General features: G+C 49.9%; 1 protein-coding gene across 1 annotated transcript in view; it reads right to left on the reverse strand.

The window, feature by feature from the left end:
- Nucleotides 1-12639, reverse strand: part of FANCA (FA complementation group A) — a 36935-nt gene extending 24296 nt beyond the window's left edge. Inside the window, exons 1-12 of the mRNA XM_068992980.1 lie at nucleotides 12561-12639; nucleotides 11817-11926; nucleotides 11409-11502; nucleotides 9935-10077; nucleotides 9734-9829; nucleotides 8223-8296; nucleotides 4213-4325; nucleotides 3109-3191; nucleotides 2787-2820; nucleotides 2332-2398; nucleotides 1088-1200; nucleotides 153-229 (exon numbers count right to left, since the gene is read on the reverse strand). Coding sequence (XP_068849081.1) covers nucleotides 153-229; nucleotides 1088-1200; nucleotides 2332-2398; nucleotides 2787-2820; nucleotides 3109-3191; nucleotides 4213-4325; nucleotides 8223-8296; nucleotides 9734-9829; nucleotides 9935-10077; nucleotides 11409-11502; nucleotides 11817-11926; nucleotides 12561-12639 — 1083 coding nt within the window. The remainder of the gene's footprint in view (nucleotides 1-152; nucleotides 230-1087; nucleotides 1201-2331; nucleotides 2399-2786; nucleotides 2821-3108; nucleotides 3192-4212; nucleotides 4326-8222; nucleotides 8297-9733; nucleotides 9830-9934; nucleotides 10078-11408; nucleotides 11503-11816; nucleotides 11927-12560) is intronic.
- Between the last annotated feature and the right edge of the window lie 5290 nt (nucleotides 12640-17929).

A 17929-nucleotide genomic window follows, 5' to 3' on the forward strand; every position in this document is an offset into this window, starting at 1 on the left:
GACCCCCGCGGCCAGCACCAGCTAGAGGGAGTTCTCCTCTGAGGCTATGGTGCTCTGCCCTAGTAACAAGTTCAGTCTTGGACCTAGATGGTCATCCAGCCGGGGACAGCTGTGGCTGTGGTGTCTCCCAGGACCCCACCCCATGCACTCACCCTGCGGTACAGGCCACTGAGCAGAGCGGGGGTCCTTGCAAAGCTCCACTCTCTCTGCATCTGAACGGCATCGGAAACTTCATTCAGGAGGAAACACACAGAATGACAGATCAGCAATCATCAATGTTCATTGGTTCAATGTCAATCAACCACCGTGCTTTAATTTGCACTTTTCCAAGTGTATGTGAACTTCACTGTTTCATTTGTCAACCATTTTTTATGTCATATTCTTTATCATACATATCTACTAAATATCCTCCAACCCTTCAGTTACATTTTAATTATTTGGCTTTCAAACTTTCACTGTGAACAAGCAGTGAGGACGCTGTGGAAAGGATGGCAGGTGGAAAAGCACAGGTCAGCAGGTCCAGGCCCTCTGCTGGAGCAGCGGCCTCTTAGGAGTTTCCTGTGCCCCAAGGGCAGGCATGTTGGGAGCCATGCAGACCTGGAGAAGGCTTGGGTGCTGGACACCTTTCAAGAAGCCATGTACCCATAGGAAATGCTGACCTGAGCCACTGAGACAGAACCCTGGAATTCACAGTATGAGCACTGTTTTAAAAACCTACCTAGACTTCCCTGGTGGTCCAGCAGCTAAGACTCTTGGCTCCCAATGCAGGGGACCTGGGTTTGATCCCTGGTCAGGGAACTAGATCCCACATGCCACAATTAAGATTCTGCATGCTGCAACTAAGACCCAGCTCAGCCAAATAAATATTAAAAAAAAAAAACAAACACAAAACCTACCTAGAAAAGACAAGAAGGCCTTCACCCATTGCCATTCTACTGTGGCAATGGGTGACACTTCAATTCAAACTTTCTTTATGGGAAAGTGTTACTCTCAGACAAGATGTTTAATGACAGAAGACTGTCCTTCCAGTGTTAACACCCACAGTCTGAGTTCCCGTCAAGGGGAGCACCAGGGCTCTTGGACCCACCTTTTAGCACAGGCTTGTGGGTGAGGATCTGGGTCAGAGTATGACAGAACCACCTCTTCAGAGTCTCTGCTGAGAGTATACTCTGGCACATGGGTCCACTGAACACACCAAACCTGTAGACACAGCAGAGGCACTCAGGGAAGGGACCCTCTAGGTTCCCATTGCCTGGCTCATCCGAAAAGCAGCGGAGACCTGCAGGGCCCCCACTCCAGACCCCTGGCTCGGGCATACGGGCTGGCCTTGCCCACACCCTGCCACACTTCCCTAGCAGGCCTGCAGCCTGGCTTCCATGCTGCAGGTGGAAATGGGATCTAGGGGGGCATCACTCTACAGGACCGGATGAAAGGTAACAGTCACTGTCACAGAGAGAAGCAAGCAGGTCAGACAGGGGGCGTGGAGGGCCACTCCTCCCGGCAGGTTTCACAGGCCACAGGAACCACAGCTCCGCCCTAGACCACAAAGCTCTCAACCACACCCACGTTCCTCAAGCCAAGGACGCCATCCCGACATGAGAGGGAAGGCAAGATGAGGGTGCACAGAGTCACTGACAGGTGAGGAGGGACGGGGGCTGGGCCTGACAGTGGGGCGCCCCTTAGGGGAGAGAACCCAGGGTCCCAGATGCCATGTGACCTGCCTGCATCCCGCATGCAGTGAGCAGGCTCTGGGTGGGAGACAGGGCGGAAGGCACCCAGACAGGGCGGGGCCTCTGAGTTCACTGATTGAACCTGGGAGGCTGTGATCGCAGAGTCAGCACACGATGAACACGCACACACATACAACACAGCTGTGTGCTGTAGCTGCTTACTAAGCGCTGAACCACACAGCAGGCTCAGGACTCCTGATGTCATAGCGGGGAACAGGAGCCAGGAGCAAGGTAATTAAGAAGGGGAAGGACGAACAAAGCACAGAAGCCTCCCAGGGAAGAGCCACAGTCCAGGTGGCCTCAGTCCACCATCCCCTGAAACAGGTTCGGTCCCCAAGAGCATGGGGCACGCCCCCACAGAAGCATATACAGGTCCTGCTGGGCCAGCATGGCAGGGCAAGGCCACCCTGGCTTGGACCCTGAGGACCCAGGCCTGCCCCCTCCTCACACCCGGAGGGGCACAGTTCTCACAGGAAGGGCCCCATCTTCAGACGGTTCCTAGCACTTTGAGCTGTCACCACAATGGCAAAGGATCACGGAGCTTTCAGGAGGGAGAGCACAGCTGGGACGCTCAGCCTGCAGGCCCACCCCAGGAACTTACCAGCAGCTCCCTGCCTTGTATGCTGGGGACCCCTCCTGTAGGCCAGCTGCCATGGCTTCAAGAGTGGCTGAGGCAGAAAAGAGACATCAGCATCATATCATCACATCTGTCAGAAACAGCCTTGACCAAGTGCTTCTGGGCAAGTCAGGTCATGGACCTCCAACCCACAATCCCTTCAAGCTCCCATGCGTCTCGGTGGCACCAGACTCAAGCCTTGAAAATCCACCCGAATACACAGATAGGAGAGTGCTTTCCTAACAAACCATCTAGCTGTTACCACCACTGCTCTGGAGACCAGATGTGAAGCCAGCAAAGCTGGTCTCCAGAGGAGACTGCAGTGAGTTGGTCAGTTTGTACCCCATCACAGCCATCAAAGGGCCTCTGGACGGCATGACTGAGCTGGAAAGGCAGGAGCTACGGGAACCCCAACCAGCTGGGCCCACAGGGCCACTCACAGGCCAGTATCCGCTCAAGAACAGCAGCAGCGATCTGTGGGGACAGAACACTGCAGTCAGCTGTGTGCAAGCAAGCCTGCCATCATCCCAGATCCAGTCTCCAGACCCCCTCGGGGGGTCTGCCCAGGACACCCCTCCCCGTTCCCAAGCACTGGCCCAGAGTCTGGGAGCTTCAGAAACCAGCGACATGGGGGAGAAACCACTGCCCAGGCCCACGCCCTCGCAGCTGGACTCAGGGAGCACCCCCATATGGGGCTGCACACCCAAGCCCCTCATCCTGTGCCCGCTGCCCAGAGTCCAGCTCCACTCGCATGGCACCCACCTGGGCCATCTGCGCTGGTGCCCCGTCTCCCCTCAAACCCTCGCTTTTCTGGAATCCTCTCAAAACAAATATTTGCACAAGATCTGAAAAGCACAAAAGCAAAGTGTTTTTGTGCACTGTGATCCCTGGACAGACCACCAGCTTCAGAGAGTCTGGGAGGGCAGGATCTGCACGAAGCTGGAACGCTGGCTCTGGGCATGGGGGGTCCACCAACCGCATCCACCAGACCCAGCCAAGTCTTCTCTAAGCCCACTGCACAGAAAGGGAGACATAGCCGGTCAGGTTTATGGAAGGATGTTCTCACTTGAATAAATTTCAAGAGGGTTTCATGTGTCCTTTCCCTCCTACACAAACCAGACTAGGACGCTTTTAGGGCCTGAAAGTGTTAAACTGTGGGGAGAAGGGCAGGAGATGGACTCAGAGCTTCTGACAAGGTTACCATCAAGGGACTGAAATTAAACAGTTTAAGCTTCATATGGGAGCAGACTGCAGGATAACTCACATCGCAGGACAGTTTTAGGAAGAAGGAATGCCCCTTCCGCAAAGGAGACTGAACAAGCCCCACAGGGAACCCTCTCGTCCAGGCTTCCATTTACTCATGGGCCGCACTCCTCGGGGAGGATGGGGGACAGCAGGCCTGCTGACCCGAGCGCCGCAGGGGCCGGGTGTCTGAGTGAAGGGCCACAGCAGGCGGCCTTGCTCACCCAGGGTCGCCACATTCAGAGCACCTCAGGTTCCTGCCCAGTTTCCTCTCTGCTTCTCCGGGGCACTTTCTAAAATCACCAGTTGGAGCTGGGCCTCGCAGAGGCATGGATACTGCGCAGGTACTAGGAGCCGACTGTCTGCCCTCTCCCGCCCGCTCGGGGCCTGGGAGGCAGGACAGGTCATCCACGGAGCCCCTGCCTCTGTGCTCAGAAGGCCACCACGTGCCCGTCCTCAATATAGCAGCTGGCCCACCCATCAGGCCAAGAGGCTGCTGGCGCACACCCTTGAGGACAGGTGTGCCTGGCGCTGACTTCTGCCGGCTCTCCACACCCCAAGTGCAGCCCGCTGTGCTTCCCTGACCATCGCCGCAGGAAGCACCCGCCCGCGCCATGCACTCACCGGCAAGCACAGCCCTGGCGACCTCAGCGTGCTGACAGGGCACCTCTATCTGCTCACACAGCAGGCCCAGGTCCTTGCAGAGCCAGACCACCACGGCCTGGGTGTCAGCGCGGCTGAGGGCACAAGCACAGCATCCCGTTGTCTGTCACACTCACTCCACCAGGGAGCTGAGGCCACAGGCAGCAAGCCAGCACTGCTCAGCCTCCTGCCCCCACCACTGTGGGGCCAGCCAAGTAAAAATCATCACTTTTCCCACATAGTGTAGTTACTTGGAGTGGCTTACTATTGTTGGGGGAAAAGAAAAATCTTAATAACAGTAATGAGAGTAGTAATAATGGGCTTGGCTCTAGACCAACAGGGGAGTATCTGGCAGAGCAATGCTGGTTCGGGGGCATCGCAGTGGGTGGGCAACTCTCACTTGCCGGGTTTGTATTTCCATGGTGACTAATGATGGTGAGCATCTTTTCACGTGTTTGGCTATTGGTGGATCTTTTTAAAATTTATTTTTATTTATTTGGCTGTAGTAGGTCTTAGTTGTAGCCTGCAAACTCTTAGTTGTGGCATATTGAATCTAGTTCTCTGACAGGGACTGAACCTGGGCCCCCTGCCTGAGTGCAGCGTCTTAGCCACTGGACCACCAGGGAACTCCCTGAAAGATCTTCTTTAGAGTATTGAAATCCTTTATCTGCTTTTTAACTGGATTATTCCTCTTATTGTTGGACTAGAGTGATTATCTGACTTGTAAACAGTTTCCTGTGTACTCTTTTCATTGTCCTGATAGTCGCATGAACTTCAGGTGTCACATCCGAGAAACCCCTGCCTGGTCCAAGCTCATGAAGATTTACCCTCAGATCTTCTTCCAGGAGGGTTATGGTTTTACCCCTTAAGTTCAGGTCTCAGATGCACAGAGTTAACTGCCATCTGTACTGGAGGTAGGGGTTCAACTCCATCCTTCTACATGTAGATATCCAGTGGTCCGAGCCCCACTCCTGAAAAGACCATTTTCCCCCCATTAAATGGTCTTGGAACCGCTGTCAAAAACAACTGACCATAAATGTATGAGTTAACATCTGGACACTCAATCCTGTTTTTCTGTATGTCAACTGTTATGCCAGGACCCCGCTATCTTGATAATGACTCTTTTGTACTAAAAGTTCTGGAAACAGGATGTGTGGGAACTTCCCTGGTAGTCCAGTAGCTAGGATTATGTGCTTCTACTTGCAGGGGGCATGGGTTCGACCCCTGGTTGGGGAATCCCACAGGCCGCATGGCAGGGAAGCAAGCAAGAACTCAAACAATCAATAGAGTAGGTGAGACTCCTTCAGGTTTTCCCCTCTTTCTGAACAATTTTTGGCAATTCAGGCTCCCTTGCATTTCCATATCAGCACTGGGACAAGCTTGTCAAAGTCTGTGAGCAAAGCAGCTGAGACCTGAAGGACACGTACTGGGTGCACAGGTTGTGTTGGTGAGCAGTGCCATCTTGATAAGAATGTCTGATCCAGGAGCCTGGAGCATCTATTTAGGTCTTAGCTTCTTTTAGCATGTTTATAGCTTTCAGTGCACTAGCCAAGTTCTTTAACTTTTCCTTTTCGATGCACTATTAAATGATTTCTTAGTTTCACCTTCAGGCTGTGTGTTGTTATCGTATAAAAACAAAAGTGTGCTTGTGTATAGGTCTGGTACCCTGCGACCACACAGAATTCATTTATTCACTCCAGAACTTTTGGTGTGGATTTCTGAGGATTTTCTATATGCAAGATGATGTCATCTGCAGACAGTTCCAGTTCTTCCATTCCAATCTGGACGCCTTTTTATCCCCTTTGCCTAGTTCCCTGGCCAGGAAGTCTGGTGATACTGAACAGAAATGTTAAGAATGTTCCTGATCATACAGTCTGCAGTCTCAGTATGATGTGAACTGTGGGTTTTTCTCAGATGACCTTTATCAGGTTGACACGTTCCCTCTATTCCCAGCTTGCTGAGTGTTTATCATGAAATAGTATCCGATTTTGTCAACTGCTTTCTGCTTCTATTAAGATGATCACTCTTGTCCTCTATGCTATTAATATGTATGTTAATTAACACTCAGATGTTAAACCAACCTTGCATTTTGGGGATAAATCTCCATTATCATGTGTTTAGACCCTTTTTGGTTGCTGGATCCAGTCTGTAAATATTTTGCTGAGTTTCTGCATCTATATTCATTAGAGACGCTGGTTGGTAGTTTCTTGTCCTGTGGTCTCTCTGGCCAGCTTTCCTGTCAGGGTACTACTGGCCTCATGCAGTAAGGTGGGGAGTATTCCATCGTCTTTATTTTCTGGAAGAATTTATGAGGAACACTGCATTTCCTCTTTAAATGCTTGGCAGAATTCTCAAGAGGAGCCAGGACCTGAGGGTGTCCTTGTGGGAAGCCTCTGTATCATTTAATAGTGACTTGGTTTCCTCTCCTGTTACAGGTCTATTCAGTGCAATCTTTTGTATCATTCTGGAAATTCATCCATTTCATCTGTTTTCTAATTTATTGGCATAACACTGCTCACAGTATTATCTTACAGCGCTTTTAATTTTCTGTACGGTCAGCAGTAATAACCCCCCTTTCATCTTGATTTTGGCTGGCTGTGTCTTCTTTTCTAGCTAAAGGCTTATCAATTTTGCTAACATTTTCAAAGACATCTTCATTGATTCTCTCTATTATGTGTCTCATTTCATAGATTTCTGCTCTAATGGTTATTATTTCCTTCCTCCTTCTTGCTCTGGGTTTGGTTTGCTTTCCTCTCTCTAGTTTCTTAAGGCCAAACTTTAAGTCACTGACTTCAGATCATTCTTCTAATATAGGCTTTTGCAGCTATAAATTTCCCTCTAAGCCCTACTTCAGTAGCACCCAATATATGTTCGTATGTTATTCCCATTTTCTTTGTTACGCTATTTTCTAGTTTCCCTTGTGATTTTTTTTGCCAATCCACTGATTATTTAAGAGCGTGTGGCCTACTTCCCAAACACTGTGGATTTCCCAAATTGTCTTCTGTGGATTCTTTTCAGCTCCTCTGTGATTTGAGAAGATGCTTGTATGGGTTTCACCCTTTTAAACTTATTCCCACTCTCTCTAGGGCCTGACCCATGTGGCCCCCTCCTGCAGACGGTTCCACACTTGAGAGGCAGTGTGTTGCTACCACTGGGTGGGACATGCTGCAGGTGTCAGATACGTTGGCTGGTCATCACCAGTCTGACCACTGGGATCGACCCATTACTGAAGGCTTCAATTAGTACGGTTCAAAGTCCATCTCTCCCTTCACTACTGTAATGTTTTGCTTCATATATTTGGAACTCTGACATTAGGTGTGTGTGCTAGCAGATAATGGTTTTCATGTAGTCAAACTAACCAAACTTGCATAACTTCTGGATGCGACCCACACATCATGGAACCACTGGATTCAATATGGCATTTACCACCGTGCCTGACAGTCCCCCAGACTAGACACTCTGCGTTTCTTCTGACCAGAGGACAAACACCTAAACCTCCCGCCTTCTGTTGGCCAGAAGGCTGCCTTGAGCAGGGCCGGCCACCCAGTAAGGCTCCTGACGCTTCTCAGATGTGAAGCCCGTCCACCTGGCTCCGCCTGGACCACCTCTCCTTCAGCCCCTCCTCCCCTTGTTTCTCCTAACTATATAGGGTTGTTCCTTTGTAAAACCCCCTTTCTGACTCTTGGTGGCATTTTGGGAGGTAACAGTTGCACACATTTTACCAGTCATATTTACCTGAAAAAAATATGTTATCACATTATGTATCTCATAAAAAAAAATTACCAAGTCTCTGCATGATGAAGATTTCAACTATAACAACGTTCTCTTTAAATAATAAAGCAACTGCTTCTCTGGGTGATTTTTGGTTTCACATATACCTGAGTCATATTAGACTAAATTACAAAAAGTAAATCATGTAATATTAACTTAACTTTATGTTACATAAAGATTTCGTTTTAGCTTATTTCAATGCTAAATAATCACTGGTTTACCTTTCCAGCAGCTCTGGGATGCTTACAACATTTTGAACATGAAGACGCCACACAGCTTCAAGCAGCAAAGAATTCTGAAGAAAGTGACAGAACTATGAGTCCTTCACCCACACCTTTTCTTCTAAGACATTCAACTCATATGCCTAAAGATGTGCTTTCCTGAAAACCAAGCCTCCAACACTCACGTGACCATCTGAACCCCCATCCCCACCATGATCCCACGTTCAGGCCCAGGCTCCAGCTTAACTCACCTCCAGGCCTTTCTCCAGGGTGGCCAACACAAGACCCCACAGTGTAGCTGGTCACGCCAATTTCTTCTTTCTAGGGCCCTTCAGTGGTTTCTCTCCACTTTCAGGACAAAGGCCCTCCGGTTGCAGCCCTGACACGCCCCACCCCTCGGACATGGTGCCCCAGTCTGACTCGGGCTCCCACACCCATTCCACCCTTCTCTTCACCCAGGAATTCTGACTCAGGCACCACCCCCGATGAGCTTCTTCCTGGAAGCCTTTTCTAACCACCCAATCAGACACCCTGCCCACTCTTCTCTGCTGCCTGCAAACACCCGGACCATCACAACCCTCATGCATTCAGCTCATTATCAGCAGGTGCTGGGACCATAGTAAAGCCTGACAATCACCTGAACTCTAGACAAACGCTGGATAAAAGTGGGGAAAAAACCATGAGTGCATCACCACTCTTGGGTTTCTTCTTTGCTACATAACTGACCCCGTTTAGTAACTAAGCGATAACTTTCAACTATAAATCAACTGTGTGCATTCTGTTGCTCAGTTGTCTCTGACTCTTTCCGACCCCATGGACTGTAGCCCGCCAAGCTCCTCTGTCCATGGGATTTCCCAGGCAAGAGTACTGGAGTGGGTTACCATTTCCTTCTTCAGGGGTTCTTCTCAACCCAAGGATGGAACCTGTGTCTCTTACATTGGCAGTGGATTCTTTACCACTGCACCACCTGGGAAGCCCTGTCAGTCAACTACACTCCAGTAAAAACATCTGTTTAAAAACCTGTAGGCCTACTGAATTTATAACTTTTCAGAAAACAACAGATAAGGGAATTCCCTGGTGATCCAATGGTTAGGACTCGGCCCTGTCACAATCTTGGCCTGGGTTCAATCCTTGCTCCAGGAATTAAGATCCCACAAGCTGCATGGTGTGGCCAATAAAAATAAGAATAACTTTAAATTACATTTTTCTAGTTTACTACCCTGGGAAATTATTCATCATAGTACACCTAAGAAGGCATAACATGATGTTTCTGTGTACAGCCTATTCTAATAAATATGACTAATGATGGGAGAATACTGATAAATACGGTAATTGAGGGTCCTTCTTCCCCATTCAGAGACACTTGCTGAAAGCTTTCCACTCCAGTCTCTGTGATTAACAAGACGCTTGCTGGAAATTCCTAACAGAACCTGGGGATTCTATTGGCTCCACCAAAATGAACAAGATACTGCTTGAAAATCCTGGAATCAGAGTTACCATCTCAACTTTACCTGTGCTTTCCATAATTCTTGACAGAAGTAGAGACGGGAAAACATGCTCTGTGCTAATAAGTTCTGAGCGATCTCCAACAAGGACGACAATTTCTTCTGAAAATAAATTAAATCCTTTCTAAGAAAGCATATTAAACGTCCAGTTTTCCCAGACAGCCGAACAGCAACGAGCACAGTCCCCTCACTCGCGCTGTATCTTACCCTCTGCTCTGGTGTCAGCAGCACCTTGGGAGGGGGCCTCGTGTCTGCCTCACAGATCCGCATGAAGCCAGATGCCACCACCTGGCTGGACAGGACAGCCACTGGAATGCCCAGCTGTATGGCTTGATCCCCCAAAGCAGAGCCTTAAAGACAGAACAAATATGGAGATACCCAACAAAATCTACTGAAGGAGACTGGTTAAATGCTTTCTCTTAAGCTCTAGCACTACAGAAAACTGCCTTTTGAAGGGGAGAAGAGACCTGGGGGACACAACATATAAAAGTAAGGCAATTTCAGTCTGATTGAAGCATCTCACGATGGTCTGCGGCCCCTGAAGCCTAGGGCTGCATACACATACACACACATTTGGACATTATGGGTGACACAAACAGGGCGCTTGGCAGATGGATTCTCTTTCAATTTAATTTTTGGCTGTGCTGGGTCTGTAATAAATTACAGAAATTGAAAAAAGAAGAAGTGGAGCCTGAAGATGTGACTGATTTACTGCAACCTCGTGATAAAGTTTGAAGGATGAGGAGCTGCTTCTTATGTCTGAGCCAAGAAAGTGGTTTCTTAAGATTGAATATAGTCCTTGAGAATATGTCAAGCAGCTGCTCAGATGACAACAAAAGATTTAGATTATTACAGAAACTTAGCTGATAAAGCAGCAGCAGGGTTTAAAAAGACTGACTCCAACTTTGAGTCAATCTTTGAGTGGGTAAAATGTTATTACCCAGCACTGCAGGCCACAGAGAGAGGATCTGCGAAAGGAAGACACAGCAGACTTCACTGTTATCTTGTCTTAAGAAATGGCCACAACCACTCCAGCCTTCAGCAACTTCTACCCTGATCAGTCAGCAGCCTCAACAGTGAGGGAGACCCTCTTACCAGTAACAGAGATTATGGCTCTCTGAGGGTTTAGACGATGGTTAACATTTTTAGCAATAAAGTCTTTTTAAAATTTTAGCAATAGAGCATTTTCTAATTCAGGTATGCACACTGTTCTTTTAGACATAATGCTGTTGCACACTTAGTAGATTACTGTGCCATGTAAATGTAACATTTTTATGCACAAGGAAATGAAAAAAATCTGTGGGACTTGCTTGCCTGCAACACTGGCTTCCCAGCAGTGGCCCGGGGCAGCCTTCATCTCCAGCTGCCTTCTGCTCTTCCCTACGCAGCACGGCCTGTTCCTGCCACTTCCAGAAACGAGGACCATATTTCTGTCCCATCTTCCCAGGGGTCACTTAGGTTCCTACTGTTCTGAGCCCGATGCACAGTCACTGTTTTTAAACAAGAGCCTCAAAACAAGCCCCAAGCAAGCCACAGAAACTTGTTGTTGGTGACCACAAGTATAAGTAAAAAACCATTACTTGGGGGAATTTAAACACATCTGCCTGTTAGAAGCACATCGTCACTTTACGAACAGCTCTGCCATAACGCAATATATTCGGAAAACAAATCTATAACTCACCTATCAATGAACTGGAAAGCTTAGTGTGGGCCTCAGGACCATCACAATCAATCAACTGGCGGAGACACAGCTGGTCACAGGGAGGACCTTCCACCTAGAAACCAAACACCAAGAGCTCCACTTCAAAATTCAAGCCATGTCCTGAAGACAACCAAAGTGTACACAGTGCTTGCCTACTGTTCGATTCCCAAATAATCTGAGGTGAAAAAAATTTTAAGGTGAAACTTACTAAAACCTTTGAGAATTACCAGACTCCTCCCTGGACTATTCTACCTCCAAATAGATAAATGCTCCTCCCAGATACTCACGAGTCTTGCCAGGTGTCTCTTCATAAAGGTGATGCCTTTGAGAGGCTCAAAAACCTGCAACCCAAATGTGCTTACAAAGGCAAAGCCAACTGCCTCTCACCTCCAGAATGAGGTCATTCAGGTTTAGATGGCGTCTCAGGAGGCGAACGGCTGACTCTCTCACCTTCTGCTCCCCTTCGGGTCTCAGTTTCTGCCTCTCAACCCTTCCCTCTAGGGAAGAAAATCAGTTTCACAAAAATTACAGCACTCCTTAAAAACAGGCAAGGAAACACTGTGACACGCTGTACCCCTGAAGGTGATGCACCCTGGAACGTTATGTCCATGGGACTCCTGCCAAAAACCGCACAAACTTAATCTAATCCTAGGACATATCAGACACACCCAACAGAGGGGCACTCCTTCAAAAGCCCAGGTCAGGAAGACCCAGGAACTGTCACCCACGCAGGGACCAAGGAGAAGGGAGTAACTGACACGTGGGAGCCTGGACAGAAAAAGGACTTTACGGGGAAAACTGATGAAATCTGAGCAAAGTTTAGTTTAGCTGGTTAGGATTGTACCAAAGCTACTTTCTTGGGATTGATCCTTTCAAAGGCGACTCGGGCTGAGCGGAGCTGAACAATTACTGTCATCCAGGCTACTGGGGGGTGGGGGAGGTCAATCTTACGTCTCTACCTTCTGGAATCGCCCCTCGTGACCGCACGTAGGACAGAATGGACAGAGGGCTGCCAGAATGGGAAGCTCGGGTGAGCGTGGAGAGATCAGGGCTCCGGGATCAGGATGAAGGGGGACGAGGATGGCCAGAAGAAGATTCGGGGGAGGAGTCTTGGGGCCCGCGCCCACCTACCCAGCAGCTCAGCCCACGATCTCCTGCGGACCCCAGGCCCCTGATCCGAGGCGGGGCCCCGGGCCCCGCGGGCTGACATGTCGTTAACAGAGCGCGGGGCCAGGGCTCTAGAGGGTCCTACCCGCGCTCCCCTCTCATTGGCTGCGGACAGACGCGAGCGTCCATTGGCTGCCAGCTTCCAGGCCACACCCACCTCAGGGGCGGAGACTCGGCGGCCATCTTGTCCGGGGCTGAGGCGGCCATCTTGCAGGTGGCGGGAGAGTGGGGTCAGCCGTGTCTGTGGAATTTATTTAGGCCCGACTGAAGGCGGAGATTAGCGGCGCTGAGTCAGACGGAACCACCGGGAGAAGACTGTGCCATCCCTTTTGCGTTATTCCTGTCGAGGTGTGCAGAGGTGTGTGTGAGGAAACAACCGACAACCCCAAATTCCGGAGACGGCAGAACGACGCCGCCTGTAGGGAACCGAGGAGAACGAGTCTGCGCTCGGGACCCCGCGGAGCCCGGCGGCGGTACTGAGGCTGCCCCTCCCTCCTTCTCCCCAGACTTAAGCGAAGTGTCACCGCGAGGCCGCGCACGCCGGGGTCGCACAACAGCGGTCTCCCACTGAAATCCATTTCCAGCCCCCTCGCTCCCCTCAGGAGGATGTGGGGAGGAGGACTGGAAATCCGGGCTTGTAACCATGGTGACCAGCTCTTGTCCCGGAAAGTCCTCTTGTTAGAAAGATGCTCCCAATATTCAGCCCACTTAGGAATTTACAGGGATTCGATGGGTATGTGCCTGGTCTGGGCGCAGACACTGACGTGCACCCCAGTTTCTGTGTCCAGGTTTTCAGGCAACGTGGTTTCCTCGGCCGTGAAGTCGGGGTGAGGGATGCCCTCAGACAGCGCTCACTGCCACCCGCTGAACCTTTTCCAGGTGGCCGGAATGTGCGTGCAGGCCATGACCACCACTGCTGCTGCCCCCCGCCATGGGGGCTGTTGAACTTGAGTAAACAAGGGTCCGAGGGAGGTGGGCCTTGTGGGTTGCAAAATGTGGCCAGGAGTCCAACCCCTCAGTCTTTGTCCCTTCCATTTGGGCTGGTGATGACATGCGAGTGACATGATGCAAACAGGAGTTTGAAACGAGCTCATGCTGAGAGTCAGGGAACCTTCCCAGCGACCCTCAAAAGAACAGCCTGAGCCAGCCCACCAAGGACCAGACATGGAGGAGAGGCAGCCGCTCAGCCAGCAGGCCCTGGCCAGCTGCCTGCCCACTGCCAGAACCTGCAAATTAGGCCATCCAGCTGCCAGTGACCTGTAAACGAGGGGACAAGGCTGGCTGACACCAGAACTGCTACAGGCACATGATCAGGCGCTAAGCACACAGCTGAGGAGGGGAGCACCCACGTGGCCTTGTAAGTATTGAGAAGACCTTGCCTCCAGGCCCAGTGAGCAGAACCCTGGCAGGTGCATGTCCCCAGTTATGCATCTGGTTGAAAAGAGACTGTGGGGAGGCAGAGGCAGGGCGCAGAGGTGGCTGAGATGGACTCGGGCCATCATTCGGCAGTGGAACAGGGGCTTGACCAGAGCGGTGGCCTTGAGGTGAAGAGAAGTGATGAGATCGATTTCCTGCCTCAAAGGTTGATCCCCCAGCTGAGGAAGAAGTACAGAGTTTTCTAACCCGAGCCCATGGAAATCCGGAGATACACATACATTATACACACAAGCACCACACACATGCACATCATGTTCGCATACATCATACCATATACTTGTACATCATATATGTACATGTGCATCATACACACAACGTATGCATGCATTGATACACCATATGCACGTGTATGTATAACATACATATTCACGTACACCATACACACGTCATATTCACATACATCATACCATATACTCATATCATTTGTATACATGTGTTGTACACACAAACATCATATGCATACATACATTGAGATGCCATATGCATACGTGTATACATCACACATATATCATATACACACATCACATACCCACATACATCAGCTGAGAGGTGGCAACACTGGGAGGACGGTTGAGAGACAGTAACAGGACAGGCCCAGAGTTCAAGTGTGAGTGTGTCAGATTCAAGATGACAGACCCTGGATGGGGCTGCCAGGGAAGTAGATTGTAGGAGCCTCAATACACACATGCGCACACACACACCAGGGCTACCCGTCCCTGCCCATCTTGGCAGTTCTCACCCATCTGCTTCGAAGAACAGTGGAGAGCAGATACCCAGTCATTGGAAGCACGTCAAACATGCCACTGTCGTGACCCATGTGTCCCCTGTGCTGGATGGACCTTCTCTGGGGAAGGGGCTGTAACTAAGTATTTCCAAAACATCGTAGGAGCCTGTGCCTTCCCAGCATCCGCTGATAGTCTACATTATTTAGGGGCTGCTGCTGTTAAATCCGGAGAAGGCAATGGCACCCCACTCCAGTACTCTTGCCTGGGAGATCCCATGGACGGAGGAGCCTTGTAGGCTACAGTCCATGGGGTCGCTAAGAGTCGGACACGACTGAGCAACTTCACTTTCACTTTTCACTTTCATGCATTGGAGAAGGCAATGGCAATCCACTCCAGTGTTCGTGCCTGGAGAATCCCAGGGATGGGGGAGCCTGGTGGGCTTCCGTCTATGGGGTCGCACAGAGTCGGACATGACTGACGCGGCTTAGCAGCAGCAGCAGCTGTTAAATCACTTCAGTCGTGTCCGACTCTGCGACCCCACAGAAGGCAGCCCGCCAGGCTATTTTCCTTTAAATTTAGTCATTTTTTACCTCTTTCCTTCCTGTTTGGCTACCTTGGGTCCTGCTGTGCACAGGCTTTCTGTAGTTGCAGTGCTTGGGCTTCTTATTGCAGTGGCTTCTTTTGTTGCAGAGCCCAGGCTCTCCAAGTAATTGGGGCTCGCAGGCTCTAGAGCCTGCAGACTTCAGTAGTTGTGCAAAGGCTTAGTTCCCCCAAGGCATGTGGGATCTTAGTTCCCAGACCAGGGATTGAACCCAGACCCCCTACATTGGGAGTGTGGAGTCTCAGCCATTGAACTACCAGGGAAGTCCCTGACTGCACTTTATTTATTTTTAAAATTTATTTATTTATTTAATTTTTGGTTGTTCTGGGTCTTTGTTGCTGCCAGCAAACTTTCTCTCACTGTCGGATTAACAGTGTAATTAATAAATTATTTATTGTTGGGTTATTTTTATTTTGTGACAAGTGGGTGCTACTCATCTTTGCAGAGCTTGGGCTTCTCGTGGTGGTGGCTTCTCTAGCTGTGGCACACAGGCCCTAGACCTGCAGACTCAGTAGTTGAGGTGCACAGGCTTTAGTTGCTCCTCGCCATGTGGAATCTTCCCAGACCAGGAATCGAACCTGTGTCCCCTCCATTGGCAGGCAGATTCTTATCCACTGTACCACCAAGAAAGTCACCTGACTCCATTTTAAATGAGGTTTCTGTTAATTTTCACACTGTAAAGAAACCCCCAATGTCACCAGTGGGAAGCAAACAGTGTTCTTGAGTATTTTCTCAGCTGCTGACCAGGAATCCAGAGAAAGCACCTCTGTAAGCACCCCCTCCTTGTCCCCTTGGCAGAACAGCCCTGTCTGCCTCCCCTCCATCCTAGTCTTGTGGGATTTCTTCTCACCACCTTGGTTTAGCTCTGGGTCCCCACTTCCTGCTAGTACCAGCCTAGAAATCTGTAGTCATGCCCAGCCCCAGTGCCCTTCTCCCAGAGCTGTGTTGGCTCCTTTAAGAAATCAAGCACAGCCTAGCTGAATCCAGCACCCCTGGGAATTCATGGCCTTTATCATTATCCCAAAATAAACCTAAAGCACAAACCACAGCCTCTTGAGTTTCAGCTTTTCCTCCCAGACCCCTGAGCCCTGCCTCTCTGCTCGGATGGTGACAGAGAAGGCATTCAGGGGCTGGTTGCTCACAGCATCCAGTGTGCACAGATCCCCTGGGAGAAGCCAACCTGTTTTTCAGGCTGAAGTGGAATTCAGTGCAAGCTGAGAGTCTCTGCTTCCTTCGAAACAGGTGAAATGGCTCTGCCTCTGTCTAGGGGAATTAACTGGCCTTTCATCTCATGTCTGACATTTAACCTAGTTACTTACATGCCTGACTCACTCTGACCTTTGTCTCTGAACTCTCAGCACACTCTCTCAGTGTGGCACCCTGGAACCCTACACTGTCCTCCTGGAGTCAGGTACGTGTATTCCACATGCCACCTGTATTTCCGGCTCTAACTTTTTGGCATCCAGGGGTCAAACCAGGATCTTTTAGTTTCTATTCTGCTAAGATCCTTAGATGTATTATTCCTGGAGATTTTAGCCTCTGGCCAGTGGCAGTCATGAGCCACCCACCCCTCTGATGCCCTGCCCTGGCGCAGACACTATCTGTAATCCCCTTAGCACATCGGACACAGATAGTGGGAAAAGCAGACGTAACCAGTGGGGTTGTGTAGCCATCTGTCCATTTCTCACCTGCAGTGACCTTTGTTTCCCTGTGGCTGTTTGCCCCTGAGGACCTGGGGGATTCTTAGGGGGACCTGGTCAGATTTTTCAAACTGATCCCAGTCTTAAGACATGAACACTTAGTACTCAGCAAATATCTGTGAATGAACAGCCTATACTATGAGTATCTGGGGAGTGTGCTAGTCCAAGTACTGGTGGGTTAGTCACTGCACTGAAGGTTTCCGTTCTGACTCCAAGCACAGCCCATGGTGACTGACAGCCTTCCTCGTGTACTGGACATGAAGGGTGAAAGACACGGCTTCAGGAGTGGGCTACGGCTGATCCCATCATTGTAGAAATGACCTGGATCCAACGCTTTCCCGGTTGGTTTCATGGCTGACCCATCAGTTTCTGTTTCTTGTTGAGACTGAACAGCTGGAAATACACTAGATTTTCATTTCTATAATCCAGGGGGCAACTTGGAAGAACTATTTCTTCGACTTAGTTCTGTGTAGTGTTATTGGTGGACAAAGAGCTCCATGTTTTGACTTGAAAGCCACTTTCTACTGGGATGAACCCCGTTCACATCTCAACCAGGCATCGTCTGCCCTCCCTCGGTGGCAGAGTTACCCACACTAGTTTTTATTAAAGTATGGGTGGGGCTTGGCTTTCCACTCCAGGAAGGAAGTGAACACCTTGACTCTGACTTGTAACCACTGTGTGTGCCCACCAACCAGATCAGAACCCGCTGCATCTGGTTGATCAGTTTCGGTCTGGCAGAGTCACTCCATTGCCCTTTACTGACTTAGAAGCCACACTTACACTCCCAGGCTACACCCGTGACACCCCTCTCGCTGCCACCCACCTGCAGGCTGCTGCTGCTTGCCTGTGTCCATTTCTGGAGCTCATTTG

Source organism: Capricornis sumatraensis, chromosome 20, assembly GCF_032405125.1.
Source record: "Capricornis sumatraensis isolate serow.1 chromosome 20, serow.2, whole genome shotgun sequence".
Lineage (NCBI taxonomy): Eukaryota > Metazoa > Chordata > Mammalia > Artiodactyla > Bovidae > Capricornis > Capricornis sumatraensis.